Source organism: Cervus elaphus, chromosome 1 (assembly GCF_910594005.1).
Source record: "Cervus elaphus chromosome 1, mCerEla1.1, whole genome shotgun sequence".
NCBI classification, from domain to species: Eukaryota; Metazoa; Chordata; class Mammalia; order Artiodactyla; family Cervidae; genus Cervus; species Cervus elaphus.
This window is the reverse complement of record NC_057815.1, coordinates 97,324,357-97,344,666: the sequence shown is the minus strand read 5'-3', so window position 1 is coordinate 97,344,666 and position 20,310 is coordinate 97,324,357. Positions and strand designations below refer to the sequence as shown.

The window sequence follows — 20,310 nt, the reverse complement described above, 5'->3', positions numbered from 1 at the left end:
TATTTTGGGGGGCTCCAAAATCACTGCAGATGGTGACTGCAGCCATGAAATTAAGATGCTTGCTTCTTGGAAGAAAAGTCATGATCAACCTAGAGAGCATATTAAAAAGCAGAGACATTACTTTGCCAACAAAGGTCTGTCTAGTCAAAGCTATGGTTTTTCCAGTAGTCATGTCTGGATGTGAGAGTTGGACTATAAAGGAAGCTGAGCACCAAAAAACTGATGCTTTTGAACTGTGGTGTTAGAGAAGACTCTTGAGAGTCCCTTGGACTGCAAGGAGATCCAACCAGTCCATCCTAAAGGATATTAGTCCTGAATACTCATTGGAAGGACTGATGTTGAAGCTGAAACTCCAATACTCTGACCACCTGATGCGCAGAACTGACTCATTAAAAAGAGGATAATGGAAAATTTGGCAGTTATAATAACCCCATTAACAGTGATCAAATTCTGTTTTGCAGGAATTGCCAGGATGCCCTGCTCCAATAGAGAGTTTGAGTTATGATTAGTTCATGTTATAACTCTTGGTTACTGCTCATTGAAGTTGAAACGCCCTTGTCCATTGTCCCTCAAAACCCCAGATTTTGTTTTCAGGGTGTTGTTTCTTGTCAGTTGTCTCCTGTGGCTATTTCCTTCTCTTTGCAATGCATAGTTTTATTAAGGTTTATGTACAGTAAAATACATATTTTTTCTGTACAGGTCTGTGAATTGTGACAAATGCATATGCTCAAGTGACTACTACCCAGTTGAAAAGCTAAGCAACATCTTTAATATAGGTACACTGCTATCAGCATGCTTACAAAATTATAGTGATAATTTCACTCAGTGTATACCTCCCCTTGACTTCTCCTTAATTTGTTAATTTTTATTTGTTTTACATCTGGATCATTCAAATCAGAGTCCAGTTTCCACATTGTATTTGGTCATATAAGTCTCTGAAGTTGCTTTTAATGTGTAAATTCCCGCTTCCTATCTCTCTTTTTCAGACATTTATTTATTGGAGAAACTGGGTCATATGTGTCCTGTAGAATATTCTACATTCTGGATGCTGCTGTTTCATCTCTATCATGTCACTGAATGTGTAGCTGTAGTCCCTGTATTTCCTGTAAACTAGGAATTAGATCTAGAGGGTTGACTATATTCAGTTTGGACTTTTTGCCACTTCCTAAGTGGTGAAACCATAATCACAGAAAACTAGCCAATTTTATCACATGGACCACAGGCTTGTCTAACTCAATGAAACTAAGCCATGCCGTGTGGGGCCACCCAAGATGGAAGGGTCATGGTGGAGAGGTCTGACAGAATGTGGTCCACTGGAGAAGGGAATGGAAAACCACTTCAGTATTCTTGCCTTGAAAACCCCATGAACAGTATGAAAAGGCAAAATGACAGGATACTGAAAGAGGAACTCCCCAGGTCGGTAGGTGCCCAATATGCTATTGGAGATCAGTGGAGAAATAACTCCAGAAAGAATGAAAGGGTGGAGCCAAAGCAAAAACAATACCCAGTTGTGGATAGGACTGGTGATAGAAGCAAGATCCGATGCTGTAAAGAGCAATATTGCATAGGAACCTGGAATGTTAGGTCCATGAATCAAGGCAAATTGGAAGTGGTCAAACAGGAGATGGCAAGAGTGAATGTCGACATTCTAGGAATCAGTGAACATAGGACTGGAATGGGTGAATTTAACTCAGATGACCATTATATCTACCACTGTGGGCAGGAATCCCTTAGAAGAAATGGAGAGGCCATGATGGTCAACAAAAGAGTCCGAATGCAGTACTTGGATGCAATCTCAAAAATGACAAAATGATCTCTGTCTGTTTCCAAGGCAAACCATTCAATATCACGGTAATCCAAGCCTATGCCCCAAACAGAAACACTGAAGAAGCTGAAGTTGAACAATTCTATGAAGACCTACAAGACCTTTTAATAAAAATTTAAGTTCCTGTATTCTGGCCATACTCCACTCTGGTATATCAGCTGTGTGAGTAGCATGGGGAGAAATGGGCTGATATGTCTCTGGGCCATGAGGAGTGGCATTCAGGTGTGAAACACACAGTACCCAGAAATGCTGGACTATCTTGAAGAGTGGGTAGGTGTGCTTCCTTTGTGGAGGAAGTGTATATAAGGTACTAGGGGGGCTAAATGGGTAGGACTGTGATTAAGGTTGTTCAGTTCAGTTCAGTCACTCAGTCGTGTCCAACTCCTTGCGACCCCATGGACTGCAGCACGCCAGGCTTCCCTGTCCATCACCAACTCCCAGAGTTTACTCAAACTCATGTCCATTGAGTCAGTGATGCCATCCAACCATCTCATCCTTGGTCATCCCCTTTCCTCCCTCCCTCAACCTTTCTTGGCATCAGCGTCTTTTTTTACCATTTTTCAGGCTACTTCATAATTCCATCTTCCCAATACTTTTCATCTTTTTGAGCAAAGAACTGTTCCAGATGCCTTTTATATGCCAGGAATTGAATTTTTTCCTTTAAGAGAACTTTGTAAAGACCAAAACAAATGGACATCTGAAGTTGCAATGTCTGATGAAGATGGTGGATGAATCAGAACTTCTCAGCTAAACTGTAAGTATTTTTGCCTGGTTATCAAAGAAACATGCAGTCTGTGTCATCCTGATGTAAGAGTATACATTTTCTGTTGACTAATTCTGGATACTTCGTGCAAGTGCTGCCTTCAGGTGGCCTAATTCAGAGCAGTACTTATTGGAATTAATTATTTGGTTTTCCAGAAGGAGCTCATAATAGAGGACTTCCTTCCAGTACCACCATATACACACATCAATTCTTTGGACAAAGACTGGCCTTCAGTGAGGTTGGTGGCAGTTTCACTTGCCCCATGATCTCTTCCATTCCATATTATTGTACAGTGTCCACTTTTCACAACCCATTATAATTTGTTTTAATGGAAAGTTTTTGCTAGGTGTCAGTAGAGAATTCCACGTGGAAATGCAGTCAAGAAGGTTTCTCTCGCTTAACTTATGTGGAACCCAAACATCAAAGTGATGAACATAACCAAGCTGGTGCAAATGATTTTCAATGCTTGATTTGGATATTTTGAGTATGTCAGTTATCACTTGCATGATATAACACTGATTGCTCTCAGTTAATGTCTAGATTGGATTGCTATTAACATCAACTGGTCTATCAGATCATGGAGCATTGTCCAGTGAGAAATCTCCAGCACACAAATTCGCAAACCACTTTTGACACATATGATCAGTCACAGTACCGTCTCCATACACTGCACAAAATTTTTTTTTATTTCAATAGAGTTTTAACCTTTCTTGAAATAATAAAGCATAATATGCCAACAATGTTTCCTTCCATCTTCAATATTAAAATGGCTACACAAAAATTCACTAATTTTGATGTTTTTTAAAAAATGCCTGCTGATACAACAGCTGTCCCAATATTATTACAATCTAATGAAATTGTTTCAAATGAAGTTAAGACAACTAAGCACTACTACAGCCATCATACAGAAAAAAACCAAACCAACATTTGGCCGTCCCAATACTTTAAATCACTGGCATGTTTTTGAAAGCAGCAGCCTTTTCTTAATATTGCATGTATTCAGTCTCATGATCTTGAAGTGACAATTCTTGTTTATCATTCTCTTCATTGTGGCTCTCATTTTTCTCTTCTTGTAATGCTTCATACAACTTCTCATCTTTCTGTTTAATGTCACAAAGAATAGATTCCATAGAATAGCCATATTCAATAAGGGCATAAGCCTTTTTTCCACGGCTATAAAAATGTCCAAAGGAGTGCATAGCAACCAACATGCCAGACGCGTTAAACACTGGGGAGCCAGAGGCCCCAGAAGAAAAACAAGTATCATAACTAAGTGTGTTAGTGCTCCAGACCTCTGACAGGAAACTTCTCTGGGTGAACATAGGGAGAGCATTATAAACGTCTGAATGGGATCCTGGTACTACCCCACCTGGATAATGTTCTTTGTACCTCTCTAACCGTTGCTCTAGAGAAATCACATAACAACCATCTATTTTCTTGATCTGGCCTTCTGGGTGACCAATTAAATAAAGTAAACCATTGGATGGTTGAGGCAAAATCTGTTTTGCTAGGCCTGGAGGAAATCCATTTCCATTTTCACTTAGTTTTAAAATGGCATAATCTAGACTTTCATCAGACACCACAAACCATGGCTTGATGGAAAACCAATCATCATCCCTAGGGCAGAACTCTTTAAAAGCAAAAGTGACCTTTACACATGTGCTTATTATATCTCGCCATGACTTTGGATCTGTACCTTCTCCCACGATGAGATGAAAAACATGTCTACAGGTGAAAATAATATTATTGTTGAAAACAAAGCAAGTACCACTGCCTTTGTTTCCATTATTGTCCCATTTCAGGAGCCCAACTGACTTACTAAGATGAATAAGACGTTCACAGATTGCAACTGAAGTAGAATTTTCAGTCACTTTTCCAAAGCGCTCTTTATACATGCTGAATTGTTTAAACGTTGACAGTTGTAATCTCTTCTGTTCTTCCCGAAAATACTTTTGTATCTGACGTGCCTCTTTATCAAAATTTGGATACTGATGCATCATAAGTTTGTTCAATATTTTTAAATTATTTACCCAGAGATCAGTTGTCTCCCTTTGGATTTCCTCAATAGCATATTGCCTACCCGGAGAGAGCCTTCGCCTAACTGGTGGGATTTTTCTCCTAAAACGTTTATATTTACTACTGTAATGTTTAACTTTGGAAAAGGACCAGTATATCTTACGTTCAGTATCAAGCCCTAGACTCTGACATGGGAGAATTTTTTCTCTGTTGGGTTCTACATCTTCAGTTTCTCCATCTTTCTCTGGTTCAAGGACTTTGGTCTTAGACTGTGTTAAAGCCTGTGGACTGATATCTTCAGTGGCATTTTCATCTTCTGGTTTAATTTTTTTATGGGTATGTTTCTTGATAGACAGTTTTTTAAGAATGTCCAATTCTAAGATTTTTCCAGATACTTCATCCACCATGGACTTTTTTCCATAAATTTTCTTGTTATCTTCTATTACTCTCCATTCAAATGTGTCTAGGTCTGAGCGAAATCGGCCATCATTGCAAAGGGCTTCTTTGATAGTCTCACCCTTCAAGGCATAGACATAAAGTGTAGTTCCTTGCTCATGAAGTTCCTTAATCTTAAGAATCTTCTTTATGGTCTTCCCAATAGCAAAAACGTGAAAAAGAATGCATTCAGCGTCTGGATTTTTACATGGGCGTAATAACTGATCATCTTCGTGGTTACTCCTTTTTTGACCAAATGTTATTTTCAAATGGGAACCACTAGGTAGGCATCTGAGAGGCATTCCTAAATTTATATACGCGTCTATTACTTTTTCTTCATAAACAATGATGTTCTTATTTACATGTTTCTCCATCCTTTCACTGAAATGGTCATGAGCACTCAGAACTGAATAGATATTCTCACCGGGTCCCCCAAATGCTGTAAACACACTTCGGTCTGACTTCTTGGAGTGTTCTTTCAAACTGAAGGTGAAGCGACATTTCTCAGTGGTGCTCACGTGTGGGTTCTGCCGTTCAGAGGATGCTTCATGCTTGCTGACTTCACTTTTAACTTTAACGGTGCTGTTACATTCTCGTATATCAGACAGAGACTGATCAACAGGCGTGCCAGAACATGCCTCCTCCATGACAGTACCCTTAGAAAAGGAAAGATTGAAAATTTAGTAAGGATCACCTTTAATAATAATGTTCCATGCCTTTTGAATTATAAAATCAAAATATACCATGCTGCATATGAGTCTGTCAGTGCTTTTGTGTATCATTTAACAACTTTTGAAAACACAGTTTGAGGGGCTATATGATAGTTCACCGTACAATAGTTTTTAATCCATTCTTCTGTTGCTGGATATTTAGATTATTTCTAATTTTTTTACTACTCTAAATATGACAAACTTTTCTATACACAAAACATTTTGTCTAAAGTCTGAAAATATTTTCCTACGCTAGATTCCCAGCAGTGGAAATAGATTCTAAATGTACTTCACCATGTACAGTGCCAAACTGCTTTCTCAGAAGGTCACATCAATTCACCCTAACCGTTCTTTCCTACTGCCCAAGGAAATCAGTATTATAGTTAATTCTTCAAAAGGATTTGAGTATTACTATCTCAAAAGTTTGGTAATTGGGAGATCTAGCTTGACTGTTTTTTACATTTATATTTATTTACTTACTAACAAAGCTGGTTTAACACATCACTTGGACATTTGAAGTACCACCTTTTAAAAAATTCCTATGAAATATTTGCTGTCCAGTTTATTCTGTACATGGTATCAACAGCACTAAGGAAAGATACTAACATGATTAATAAATCACAGGATTGGATAGATATACAAATCCATATTCAAAACATATTATACATATACAATCAGTTGGCAATAGCCTAGGAAAAAGTATTTTGATAATCTGCTGGCAACAGATTCTCCTCTGTCCATGGGGATTCTCCAGGCAAGAATACTGGAGTGGGTTGCCACTTCCTCCTCCGGGGAATCTTGCTGACTCAGGGATCAAACCCAGGTCTCTTGCATTGCAGGCAGATTCTTTACCCTCTGAGCCCCCAAGGAAGCCCATAACCCAGGCAGAGGAAACAGCAAATACATGGCGCTGGGATTTAAAACATGCCACGTTGTTCCAGGAACAGTGAGAAAACCAATAAGGCTACAGTTGGAAAGTGAGAGAAGTACAGCAGTGTGAAGCTAAAATGACTTCACACACTACTTTAAGTTATTGAACTTTAATTCTGAAAGAGATTGGAAAGCATTATAGGATTTGAACCAAAAGTGGCATAATCTGAATTCTTTGAACAGAATCACTCTGGTAGGTCTGTAAGGTACTTGAACATAGCAAGATAAAGATGAAAATTGCAAAAGAAATTATAGGCTATTATATTATTCCAGGTAAGAGAATATGATTGCTTAGACCAAGGTGGTAGTGAGAGAGATAATAAAAAATTGTTCAATTTTGGATATATTTCAAAAGTAGAGCTGACTGGATTTACTGATACATTGCATATTGATGGTAGAGAGCAGGATCAATGCTGACTCCTGTTTTTGAATAGTGATACAAAGAATGATGGGAAAGGAGCAGATTCTTGGGACAAAGAGAAAAAGAAATCATCATTAAGTCTGAGATTCCTTTTGGCCATCCAAGTAAAGAATTGCATTAACAGCTCTGATACAGAAGCCTGGAGCTCAGAAGAGAGGGCCAGATACCTCAGTTCAGTTCAGTTCAGTCGCTCAGTTGCGTCTGACTCTTTGCGACCCCATGGACTGCAGTACGCCCGGCTTCCCTGTCCATCATCAACTCCCAGAGTTTGTTCAAGCTCATAACCATTGAGTTGGTGATGCCATCCAGCTATCTCATCCTCTGTCATCCCCTTCTCCTCCTAGAGAGAGGATGTCTCAAATTAGATTAATTTGAACTTTCTTAGGCTTCCCTAGTGGCTCAGTTGGTAAAGAATCTGCTGCAATGCAGGAGATCTCCTGCAATGCTAAAGACCTGGGTTTGATCCCTGGGTCAGGAAAATCCCCCGGAGAAGGAAATGGCAACCCACTCCAGTATTCTTGTCTGAGAAATCCCATGGAGAGAGGAACCTGATGGGCTACAAACCATAGTGTCGCAAGAGTCAGACACGATTTAGCAGCTAAACCACCACCATTAAATCTCTTGGAAATTTCCGATGGCTCAACATACATGTGTAATATTAAATCCATCACATTAAAACACCAAAAGGAGCTTTCCTGGTGAGTCAGTGGTAAAAACAAAAAACAAAAACCTGCCTGTCAATGCAGGAGACGCGAGTTCAATCCCTGATCCAGAAAGATCCCACATGTTGCTGAGCAACTAAGCCCGTGTACCCCAACTGCTGAGTCTGGCTCTAGAACCTAGGAGCCACAGTACTGAGCCCACGTGCCACAGTACTGAAGCCAGAGCCCACGAGAGCCCATGATCTGCAACAAGAGACGCCTCCTCAGTGAGAAGGCCTCGAACTGCAGCTGAAGTAGCCCCTGCTCGCCACAGCTGGAGAAAGTCCACGCAGTAACAAAGACCCAGCACAGCCAAAGATAAACAAATAAATGAAATTTCTTAGAAGTATCAAAGAAAGACTAATACTAGACTGCTATAAGGTCTAAAAAAATAAAGAGATTTAGTAGCAAAGGGAATATGGGAGAGGAGGTTACTGCCTCCTGAGATAGCTGACCTGTCCCAGGACACAGAGATATTTTGGCTAAACAAAGGAGGTAAAGAGAACTTTTGAAGGAAAGGTTAAGTGTGTATTGGGTTATGCGGATGGTTGACTGTCAACTTCAGAGTGGAATGATATCAGAAGTTGGGCAGGAGGGGAGCTGAGATCAGTAAAAGAGAGATACAGAGATGTGTGGGCTTGATTTCGTAGGAGTTGAGGGCTGATAGGACAACCCTGAGCTTCATGCTGAGTGACAGCAATGAATGCAGTAAGAGGTGAGTCCTCTGGTCTCAAGGTGAAGATAGGGGGTGGAAGGTGATTAGACAGGTGAGGGTCAGACCGAAGCATGGAGATTTCTGGGCAAAGGTCACTCCTGCAGTTACTGGTATGAGATTCATTTATACAGAGCAGGGTGACTAGGCTATCCTGTTGATTCCTTAAATACTGCTCACTTGAGTAATAGCGTAGATACAAATCTCTCAAATCCTGGAAGCAAAATTTGTTCTAGGAATCAATATAAAACTCCCCACCCACATTCTCCTCCACATGGGAAGTCTTAGGTTTTAGTACAACATTCTCCTGGAGGAAAAATAAAGCTAAAGCTTGTTAGTCAAGATAACTACTATGATCACAGTCCCTAAAAGGGAAAATTGAGATTGGAATAGTTTAAATAACTTGTTCAAAGTCAAGCAAGTTTATACTTAGCCAAGCAGAGACTCAAGGTCTTCCTGTGCTTTTCTCAGTGTCCCATGATAAATATACTTTGTAAATATATAGATATAAATATATAAAATATACAACATAAATATACAGAAGTTTTAATAGGACCTCTATAGTGTTTAGGCAAAAACTTTCTTTTTTTTTTTTTCATTTATTTTTATTAGTTGGAGGCTAATTACTTTACAATATTGTAGCAGTTTTTGCCATACATTGACATGAATCAGCCATGGATTTACATGTGTTCCCCATCTCGATCCCCCCTCCCACCTTCCTCCCCATCCCATCCCTCTGGGTCTTCCCAGTGCACCAGCCCTGAGCACTTGTCTCATGCATCCAACCTGGGCTGGTGGTTTGTTTCACCCTTGATAGTATACTTGTTTCAATGCTGTTCTCTCAGGACATCCCACCCTCGCCTTCTCCCACAGAGTCCCAAAGTCTGTTCTGTACATCTATGTCTCTTTTTCTGTTTAGGCAAAAATTTTCAATTGTATAAAACAGATAAAAGAAATATCAAGGGGTAAATGTCTTCCTTAATGCATTTTCTTGACTATGTCTATTTATGCAAATTTATGCACACAGGAGATTTCATCCAGTTGATTTGTAGGCTTACCTGACTGACTGAACAATACAACATGCAAATCCAGCACCTTCATATGTGAGTTGACCTCAAATCAGAAACTCAGTTAATGAAAGCAAGTAAACATTCTATCCTGATGCTTTTCTTTAGTGTTTGACCAGGTTTAACGTTTCCTAGCACCTATGGGACATTGTAAAAGCAGTGCTAAGGGGAAGGTTCATAGCAATACAGGCTTACCTCAAGGAACAAGAAAAAAGTCAAATAAATAACCTAACTCTACACCTAAAGCAACTAGAGAAGGAAGAAATGAAGAACCCCATGGTTAGTAGAAGGAAAGAAATCTTAAAAATTAGGGCAGAAATAAATGCAAAAGAAACTAAAGAGACAATAGCAAAAATCAACAAAGCTAAAAGCTGGTTTTTTGAAAAGGTAAATAAAATTGAAAAACCGTTAGCCAGACTCATCAAGAAACAAAGGGAGAAGAACCAAATCAACAAAACTAGAAATGAAAATGGAGCGATCACAACAGACAACACTGAAATACAAAGGATCATAAGAGACGACTACCAGCAGCTCTATGCCAATAAAATGGACAACTTGGAAGAAATGGACAAATTCTTAGAAAAGTATAACTTTCCAAAACTGAACCAAGAAGAAATAGAAGATCTTAACAGACCCATCACAAGCACAGAAATCGAAACTGTAATCAGAAATCTTCTAGCAAACAAAAGCCCAGGACCAGATGGCTTCACAGCTGAATTCTACCAAAAATTTAGAGAAGAGCTAACACTTATCTTACTCAAACTCTTCCAGAAAATTGCAGAAGAAGGCAAACTTCCAAACTCATTCTGTGAGGCCACCATCACCCTAATACCAAAACCAAAGATGCCACAAAAAAGAAAACTACAGGCCAATATCACTGATGAACATAGATGCAAAAATCCTTAACAAAATTCTAACAAACAGAATCCAACAACATATCAAAAAGATCATACATCATGACCAAGTGGGCTTTATCCCAGGAATGCAAGGATTCTTTAATATCCACAAATCAATCAATGTAATACATCACATTAACAAATTGAAAGATAAAAACCATATGATTATCTCAATAGATGCAGAGAAAGCCTTTGACAAAATTCAACATCCATTTATGATAAAAACTCTCCAGAAAGCAGGAATAGAAGGAACATACCTCAACATAATAAAAGCTATATATGACAAACCCACAGCAAGCATTACCCTCAATGGTGAAAAATTGAAAGCATTTTCCTTAAAGTCAGGAACAAGACAAGGGTGCCCACTCTCACCACTACTATTCAACATAGTTTTGGAAATTTTGACCACAGCAATCAGAGCAGAAAAAGAAATAAAAGGAATCCAGATAGGAAAAGAAGAAGTAAAACTCTTACTGTTTGCAGATGACATGATCCTCTACATAGAAAACCCTAAAGACTCTACCAGAAAATTACTAGACCTAATCAATGAATACAGTAATGTTAAAGGATATAAAATTAACACACAGAAATCCCTTGCATTCCTATACACTAACAAGGAGAAAACAGAAAGGGAAATTAAGGAAACAATACCATTCACCATTGCAACAAAAAGAATAAAATACTTAGGAGTATATCTACCTAAAGAAACAAAAGACCTATACATAGAAAACTATAAAACACTGATGAAAGAAATCAAACAGGACACAAACAGATGGAGAAACATACCGAGTTCATGGACTGGAAGAATCAATATTGTCAAAATGGCTATACTACCCAAAGCAATCTATAGATTCAATGCAATCCCTATCAAGCTACCAACAGTATTTTTCACAGAACTAGAACAAATAATTTCACAATTTGTATGGAAATACAAAAAACCTCGAATAGCCAAAGCAATCTTGAGAAAGAAGAATGGAACTGGAGGAATCAACCTGCCTGACTTCAGGCTCTGCTACAAAGCCACAGTCATCAAGACAGTATGGTACTGGCACAAAGACAGAAATATAGATCAATGGAACAGAATAGAAAGCCCAGAGATAAATCCACACACCTATGGACAGCTTATCTTAGACAAAGGAGGCAAGAATATACAATGGAAAAAAGACAACCTCTTTCACAAGTGGTGCTGGGAAAACTGGTCAACCACTTGTAAAAGAATGAAACTAGAACACTTTCTAACACCATACACAAAAAGAAACTCAAAATGGATTAAAGATCTAAATGTAAGACCAGAAACTATAATATTCCTAGAGAAGAACATAGGCAAAACACTCTCCGACATAAATCACAGCAGGATCCTCTATGACCCACCTCCCAGAATATTGGAAATAAAAGCAAAAATAAACAAATGGGACTTAATTAAACTTAAAAGCTTTTGCACAACAAAGTAAATTATAAGCAAGGTGAAAAGACAGCCTTCAAAATGGGAGAAAATAATAGCAAACGAAGCAACAAAGGATTAATCTCAAAAATATATAAGCAACTCCTGCAGCTCAATTCCAGAAAAATAAATGACCCAATCAAAAAATGGGCCAAAGAACTAAACAGACATTTCTCCAAAGAAGACATACAGATGGCTAACAAACACATGAAAAGATGCTCAACATCACTCATTATCAAAGAAATGCAAATCAAAATCACAATGAGGTACCATTGCATGCCAGTCAGGATGGCTGCTATCCAAAAGTCTACAAGCAATAAATGCTGGAGAGGGTGTGGAAAAAGGGAACCCTCTTACACTGCTGGTGGGAATGCAAACTAGTACAGCCACTATGGAGAACAGTGTGGAGATTCCTTAAAAAACTGGAAATAGAACTGCCATATGACCCAGCAATCCCACTCCTGGGCATACACACTGAGAAAACCAGATCTGAAAGAGACACATGCACCCCAATGTTCATCGCAGCACTGTTTATAATAGCCAGGACATGGAAGCAACCTAGATGCCCATCAGCAGACGAATGGATAAGGAAGCTGTGGTACATATACACTATGGACTATTACTCAGCCATTAAGAAGAATTCATCTGAATCAGTTCTAATGAGATGGAGAAAACTGGAGCCCATTATACAGAGTGAAGTAAGCCAGAAAGATAAAGACCAATACAGTATACTAACGCATATATATGGGATTTAAAAAGATGGTAATGATAACCCTATAAGCAAAACAGAAAAATAGACACAGATGTACAGAACAGACTTTTGGACTCTGTGGGAGAAGGCGAGGGGGGGATGTTCAGAGAGAACACCATTGAAACGAGTATACTATCAAGGGTGAAACAAACCACCAGCCCAGGTTGGATGCATAAGACAAGTGCTCGGGGCTGGTGCACTGGGAAGACCCAGAGGGATAGGATAGAGAGGGAGGTGGGAGGGGGGATTGGGATGGGGAACACATGTAAATCCATGGCTGATTCATGTCAATGTATGGCAAAAACCACTACAGTACTGTGAAGTAATTAGCCTCGAACTAGTAAAAATAAATGAAAAAAATAATAATAATAAAAAGAATACTGTGGTGTGTTGCCATGCCCTCCGCCAGGGGGTCTTCCCAACCCAGGAGCTGAACCCGGTCTCCTGCACTGCAGGCGGACTCCTTACTGTCTGAACCAGCAGGGATGCCCCGCTTTATACACAGCAGTGTGCATATGTGCCACTCCAAATCTCCCAGTTTATCCCTCCCCTGAAATGGCTTCTTATTGGTGGTTTTATAAGTTTAATAACCTCTGCCTGTTCATGTCTTTTACCCACCTTTCTATTGGATTATTTTTTCTTTTTATTATTGAAAGTACTTTATACACTTTACTGTCCAAGCCACCATGGAAGTTTTTCAACTCTTAACTGTAATTTTCATTCCAGAAGTGTGTGGGCTCAGTGAGCCATGCAGAATGTGGGATCTTAGTTTCCCATCCATGATCAAATCTGCATCCCCTGCATTGGAAGGCGGTTTCTTAATCACAGGACCACCAGCTGTGTGCTAAGTTGCTTCAGACATGTCTAACTCTTTGTGACACCATGGATTGTAGCCCACCAGACTCCTCTGTCCATGGAGTTCACCAGGCCAGAATACTGGAGTGGGCAGCCATTCCCTTTTGCAGGGGATCTTCCTGACCCAGGGATTGAACCCAGGTCTCCTACATTGCAGGCAGATTCTTTACTCTTGAGCCACCAGGGAAGCCCTTGAATCACCAGGGAAGTCCCTTAATTGTATTTTTACTATTTTTCTTATTTTATTGTACTGTACTGGCTAAAATCACCAGTACAGTGTGACAATGATTTTGTAATCACCAGCTAAAAGTAAGTATTCCTCCATTCTCCCTGACTGTAAACAAAATGCTTCTAATGATTACTTAACACAATATTTCCTGTAGAATTTTTGAAGATGCCCTTAATTAACATTCTGGTATGTCCTTATTTATATTTTTAAGAATAAGAAAGCAGTCAAGACAGATTAATCCTAATATGGCCTATTCTTCTTATTATTATTAAAACCTCTGGAAAGAATAGAAGAAGCAACGCCCTGAAATCCCACTCTGGCCAAGATAGAGAAAAATAGACCTAACTTAAATTATTCCTTGAAACAACTGGATAAATGGATAAAATTATGAAATGTTTTTCAAGGCATGAGACATTAGGCAAGAAAGGACAGTGATCCTTGAGAAACAGAAAAAAAAAAAAAATGAAGCAAACCATATAAGTGCTCCAGATTATTTCCTGAAGACAGATTCTGGTTGCCAGGGGTGGATTGGGGTGGGGGTGGTGAAGGAAATGGGCCAAGCTGGTCAAGAGTACAAACTTCTAATTGTAAGACAGAGATCTAATGTACAGCATGGTAACTACAGTTAACAAGATTGTATTGTATATTTGAAAGTTGCTAACTAAGAGAGTAGATCTTAAAAAGTCATTTGTGAGGACTTAACTTTGTGAGGTGATGAATGTGGTTATCATTTCATAATATACCATAATATGCACATATATTCAATCATTATGTCATCTATCTTATATTCAATTAATTTTTAACAAAGATGTAAAGGCAACCCTTTTAAGAAACTGTGCTGGAGCAAATAGATAACATATGTAAAAATTAATCAATCAATTAATTAACAAATACTAATGTGTGGATTTGGAGAAGGAAATGGCAACCCACTCCAGTATTCTTGCCTGAAAAATCTCATGGACAGAGAAGCCTGGCAAGATACAGTCCATGGAGTTGTCAAGAGTCGGACACGACTTAGCAACTAAACCACCACGGTGTGGATTTACTCTGAATATTGTTCAGCCTAAACATTGTACTGTATCACTACTGTAATAGAACATATGGTATTACTATTGCTCAGTCTATACACTGCACCATAAAAATAATAAACTCAAAGTGGATCATAGACTTAAATCTAAAATTATAAGACTTCTAAATGAAAACCCAGAGGAAAATTTTTGTGATCTTAGATTTGGTAAAGTATTCTTTGGTATAAAACAAAAGCACAGTTTTTAAAAATGGATAAAATGAACATCATCAATGCTGAAAACTTTTCCCCACTAAAGACAGGATTAAGAGAATGAGAAGAGAGAAATAATGAAAAGACAAGCCACAGACTGAAATAAAGTACCTGCAAATCTTTGACAAATCAAGCATATATAAAGTTCATATATCTTTCTAACATATATAAAGCACTCTTGAAACTCAGCAATAAGAAATGAAAGAAGCCAATATAAATATGGTCAAAATATTAGAAACTTGACCAGAGAAGATATATGCAAGGTACTGGGTGGGTGGAGGACAAGGGTGAGCAAAAGGGAATTATTTAAGGTGATGGAACTGTTTTGTATCTTGATTCTAGTCACGGTTACGTGACTGTGGGCATTGTCATAAGCCATAGGACAGTACGGGCTTTCTTGGTGGCTCAAATGGTAAAGAATATGCCTGCAATGCAGGAGACCTGGGTTCGATCCCTGGGTAGGGAAAATCCCCTGGAGATGGGAATGGCTACCGACTCCAGTATTCTCGCCTGGAGAATCCCCACGGACAGAGGAGCCGGCGGACTACAGGTCCATAGCGTTGCAAAGAGTCAGACAGGACTGAAGTGACTTCGCAAGCATGCATGCATAGGACTGTACACTAAAATATTCAACTTAAAATTTAAGCTAAATCCTTCTTTGTAAATAATACAAGGATAAGAATCATAAACACTTATTTACTTACATAATAAAATCCAAATACCTAAACATGAAGTTCAAGAAAGTGAAAGATACAGCAGCTGTTCTCCAAAAAGCTACTGTACCTCTGTCCAATTTTTTTCCATTGGTCATAAAGGTGTATAGAAATAATTCATGCCAGTGCAGGAGCAGATCTTGATTCCTCAATGTGCCTGTTTAGCCAAAAGGTTTTGGGCAGGAAGGTTCAGCTACCAAAGTGAAAAGTGATGTCGCTCAGTCATGTCCAACTCTTTTCGACTCCATGGACTGTAGCCCACCAGGCTCCTCCCATCCATGGAATTTTCCAGGCAAGAGTACTGGAGTGGGTTGCCATTTCTTTAAGCCTGAGACCATTAGAGGGCAAAGAAGCTGCCCTGGGGGAACAGGATAGACTCAACATCTGGATGCTAAAGAATGAACTTTGAAATTACTGTAGCTACATTGTCACTAAGCAGAAAGCCAGCCAGAAGAGTGCATGAAAAGCAGAGTACAGAGACTGAAAACATAAATAAGTCCTTGGAAACACTGTGTTGTTTTTCAATCACTCAATCGTGTCCGACTCTGTGACCCCATGAACTGCAGCACGCCAGGCTTCCCTGTCCATCACCAACTCCTGGAGCTTGCTCAAACTTAAGTTCATTAAGTCAGTGATGCCATCCAATCATCTCGTCCTCTGTCATCCCCTTCTCCTGCCTTCAATCAATTGTGTATTACTGAATTAAAGCTCAGTTGACCTCTGGACTTTCCAGATGTGTGAACCAATGAATCCATTTATTTTTTCCTTCAAGGGGCTCAAAATGTCTTGTTTTGAAACAAGACTACACAAGCTAAATAAATATTAGCAAACAATGCTGATAAGAATGATAGATTTCACCACATAGAATCTTCCAGTGGAAGGGTATTTCAGAATAGTATTTCTTACATTTTAACGTGCAGAAGAATCATCTGGGTATCATGTTAAAATGCAGATCACGTAGATCTAAGAAGCTATTAGGTGGTATCAATGCTGCAGGTATACAGACCACACTTTGAGAAGTAAGGACAGAGTTCCTTAACCTAGAGTAGCAGTTTGCAACTTTCTGCAACGATGGAAATGTTCTGTATCTGCTTTGTTCAATATGGCAGCCATGAGCCACATATGGCTTCTGAGCACTTGAAGTGTGGTTAGTGCATAAAGAAAATTAATTTTAAATTTCATTTACCTTTAATCCAATGAATCATTTTTGTTATTTCAAAGTTAAATGATTTTCCCATGACAAAATGTTTTTACTGATATAAAGCCTACTGTGATCTTGTACAAAATCATCTTCCCAGTATTACTTGTCTACTATGTTCTTGAATTCTCCTTACATACCATCAAGTCTAGCTATACTATTCCTCAAATAGATTTGCTTGTCTACAAGACTTTACCCAGACTATTCCCTTATACTTGATCCACCTACCTTGTGAAATTGTGGCCATTCTTTAAGATATTTTTCACATGACATAACTTTAATTTCTTGAGTCTGTATTAAACACTCTTCTCTCTGCACTCTAAAAGCACTTGTTTATATTTTGATTTACTATTACCATTTTGCATACTTTGAGTAAAACCGTGTGTTGGTCCAAAATTAGGTTCTGAAGTCTGATTGCCTGGGTTCGAATCCTTGCTCTGAAGTCCACTACTTTTGCAGTTTTAAGAAAAGGGTCAGTTTCTTAACTGAGGGTCAGTTTCTCTATTTAGGGATGATAATATCTATTGCAAAGAGTTTTATTAAGTGTTAAAGGAGATAATCCATAGGAAGTGACAAGCCTAATTCCAAGTACTCAGTAATTTCTCAGTACACATTAACTACCTTATTATTTTTGCCCATCTATATTTCCAATGATACTAAGTATCTATACTGTCACCTTGCTGTTTAACAAGGTATTCTTTGCTTTGTTAATTCATATACTATCATTTTGTTTTTACACAAACATTTATATGTATGATCTCCCTAAATACATTTTAAACAATACATGAGAAGGGGTTATAATTGCCATTCTTTATACACTTATCCCCTTCAAGGATCCTAAGACAGTGCCATAGTTAGAGTGCCATTCCAGCAAAGTTGTTTAAAAGTACATACACCTGGTCACAAAGAATCAGACATGACTAAGTGACGGAACCGACTGAATGTAGCCTGATCCATCATACATTTATAGTTTATGCTTTTATGTGCGTATGCACCTTATTTACAAAATCCTTCACTACCAGAGTCATAAAGGTATTCTCATGTTTTTTATTAAATTTTGAAGTTTGGACTTTCAAAAAAAAAAAAAAGTACACACACCTTTGCTGCTTCAGGTCTGGTACTCTGGTCATTTCCTGTAGCACTGAATGACGTATTCTCTTCAGTCTTTAGGAAATTCATGATGAGTCCTAAGAGAATATGACTTTCTTCCACTACTGGCCAAGACAGAGAAACAAGGTTTGAATTTACCACCCCCTTAATGACTAAAACAATAAAACACAAGATATATGAAACAATAAGTTTCAAACACTGGTTATCAGGCAGGGTACAACAGTGATCTCTGACCCCTAAGAGAGAGAGAGAAATCAGAGGTAGGACCTAGGGACATCTAGCCTCCTGTCTGGGGAGCATCTCCAGGCTGCATCTCAGGGAAGGGAGACACAAGCAGAGCCTGGCAGTTGCCCTGAGCTGAGAAGACCAGCTAAGAGTCCTGTTGGGCCCAGGAGGCTGGAGTTTGTAGGGCTAGAGTACTAGAGAGCTACAGCTACACAGAGTGTCAGAGATCTGCAGTGGGTACCCCTGAAACTTCAGCTAACTAGTGGTCTGTTTCCCACACTCAGGTGAGAACACTTTCTGTTTCCCACACTCAGCTGACAGAAATTTGTGTTTCCAAAAGTCAAACTGGCAAACTTCATAATTCATAACATATTAGAGGACAAAGCCTCTAAAGTGGGATAAAATTAGCTGTAGACCAAAGGCTGCTCTGGTCCCACCTGACAACATTTAAAAGCAGGCTTTGGAAGCGTAAAACTTTTCCAGTAACACAACTAGAACAAAACTCAAGAATACTGATAGGAATAGAAATATTTCTAGCACCCATATATGTGAAAATTGACAAAGTTTGATATACAGTACAATTCTGAGGCATAAAGAGAAGCAGAAAAATAAGATCCACAATGAGGAGAGAAATCAATGAACAGAAACATATCCAGAAGTGACTCAGATGATAGAACTAGTAGACAAGAACATTAAAATGGTTATTATCTTGGATTTCTGGCCAAACAAAGTGACAGGGACCTGACTTGCCCTTCAGTCTGAAAGCAAAAAAAAAAAAAAAGACAATAAGCTAAACAGATGGAACAGGAATTTGTAAGGAACTAGACATCATGCAACTCGGGGCAGTGACAAATGAAGGGCATCCTGTCATGACTCCAGCTGACTGCCTTAAGAGATTCCAGGCCAGGGTGTCACGAGGGGCAGCCAGGCAGGGCCCGTTGGCACTCCTGCCTTGAGGAGACAGAGCTGAGAGACCAAGGTGGCAGGAGTTCAAAGGACACAGAAGAGGGAGACCTGCACAGAGGGAAGCCCGGATATACGAACACTCCGAGGCATTCAGCTGAGAACTGATCACAACAGCAATGGAAGAACTACCTGGGGCAGGAAAGAACCTCCGCAATCCATCAAACCTTTTAGAAATCTTAGTTTCCTCATTCGTAAATTAAGGAGCTCGGCTCAGATCAAACTTGTATTGGTCCTGAGAATTCTCCCCTCTGAATTTTTTTTTTTTTTTTAAAGAAGAAGATACCTGAATCCCATCCTCACTACGCTTGGGATGCAGTTATGGGAATCTCCACTATTAAATCAACTTTGACCACTTCCCCCTTCCACGCCCAAGACACACAAACATTAACAGGAATAGCTCCCCAGACTATCTGAAAGTGTCTTTCCAGGTGTAAAACTCGACCTTTCAACCTGGGGAGGGGGTTCCACCACCACAGAAAACTGCTTATGCCCCTCCCTCCAAAACTTTCTTGGATCTGGGCTGAGAACCTTCTAACTGGTGCCCGTGACAAACCTGCGCCTCGCCTCCCCAAGAATTCCACGTCCTCAAGATCAGAGGAGCCACTCACAGAAGCGGAGAATCTGCCCCAACGGCGAGGGTGATGGCGGGACAGGGATCCGCGATGGCTGCAAGGACGGCGCTCGGCGGGAACTCTTCCCTCGCGAAAGAGGAATCCAATTATCCCCAACCGTCTGGCCAATGGGAGGCCAGGTTGCGGAGGTCGTCTGCCCTCATTGGACAGCAGCTCGCCCCCTGCAGAAGCCGATTGGCCGAGCCACTGAGAGCGGCGGCCGGACAGGGTGGGTGTGGACCCGGTGGCGCGGCGGTTCGCGCGCTGGCAGACGCGCGCCCAGCCGCCCTGCCGAGCCTGATGACACCGCCTCCAGCCCGTCCATTCGCGCGAGACCCCGCACTCTTGCCACAGTCCGCGACCTTCTTCCGGGTCGGGCTTCGAGCCGTCCTGTCCCTTCACCCAGCCCGCGCATCCGCGTCCGCTGCTGTCTGGAGCGGGCGGAGTCGGCGGACT

The 20,310-nt window shown here is 39.9% G+C and overlaps 1 protein-coding gene across 5 annotated transcripts; it reads right to left on the bottom strand.

Moving 5' to 3' along the window:
- Positions 1 to 1,956: 1,956 nt before the first annotated feature.
- On the bottom strand, positions 1,957 to 20,037 carry FAM111B (FAM111 trypsin like peptidase B). 5 transcript variants are annotated; one of them, XM_043914256.1, is made up of 3 exons: positions 19,797 to 20,037; positions 18,041 to 18,156; positions 1,958 to 5,695 (listed from the first exon to the last, which is right to left on the bottom strand). In XM_043914256.1, exons 2-3 carry the CDS (start codon positions 18,119 to 18,121, stop codon positions 3,572 to 3,574), a joined length of 2,205 nt encoding a protein of 734 aa, XP_043770191.1. In that variant the 5' UTR covers positions 18,122 to 18,156; positions 19,797 to 20,037; the 3' UTR covers positions 1,958 to 3,571. The 5 variants fall into 5 exon arrangements, with proteins under 5 accessions (XP_043770230.1, XP_043770191.1, XP_043770211.1 ...); XM_043914276.1 differs by having other exon boundaries at positions 18,041 to 18,153; XM_043914268.1 differs by having other exon boundaries at positions 19,852 to 20,037.
- Positions 20,038 to 20,310: the final 273 nt, after the last annotated feature.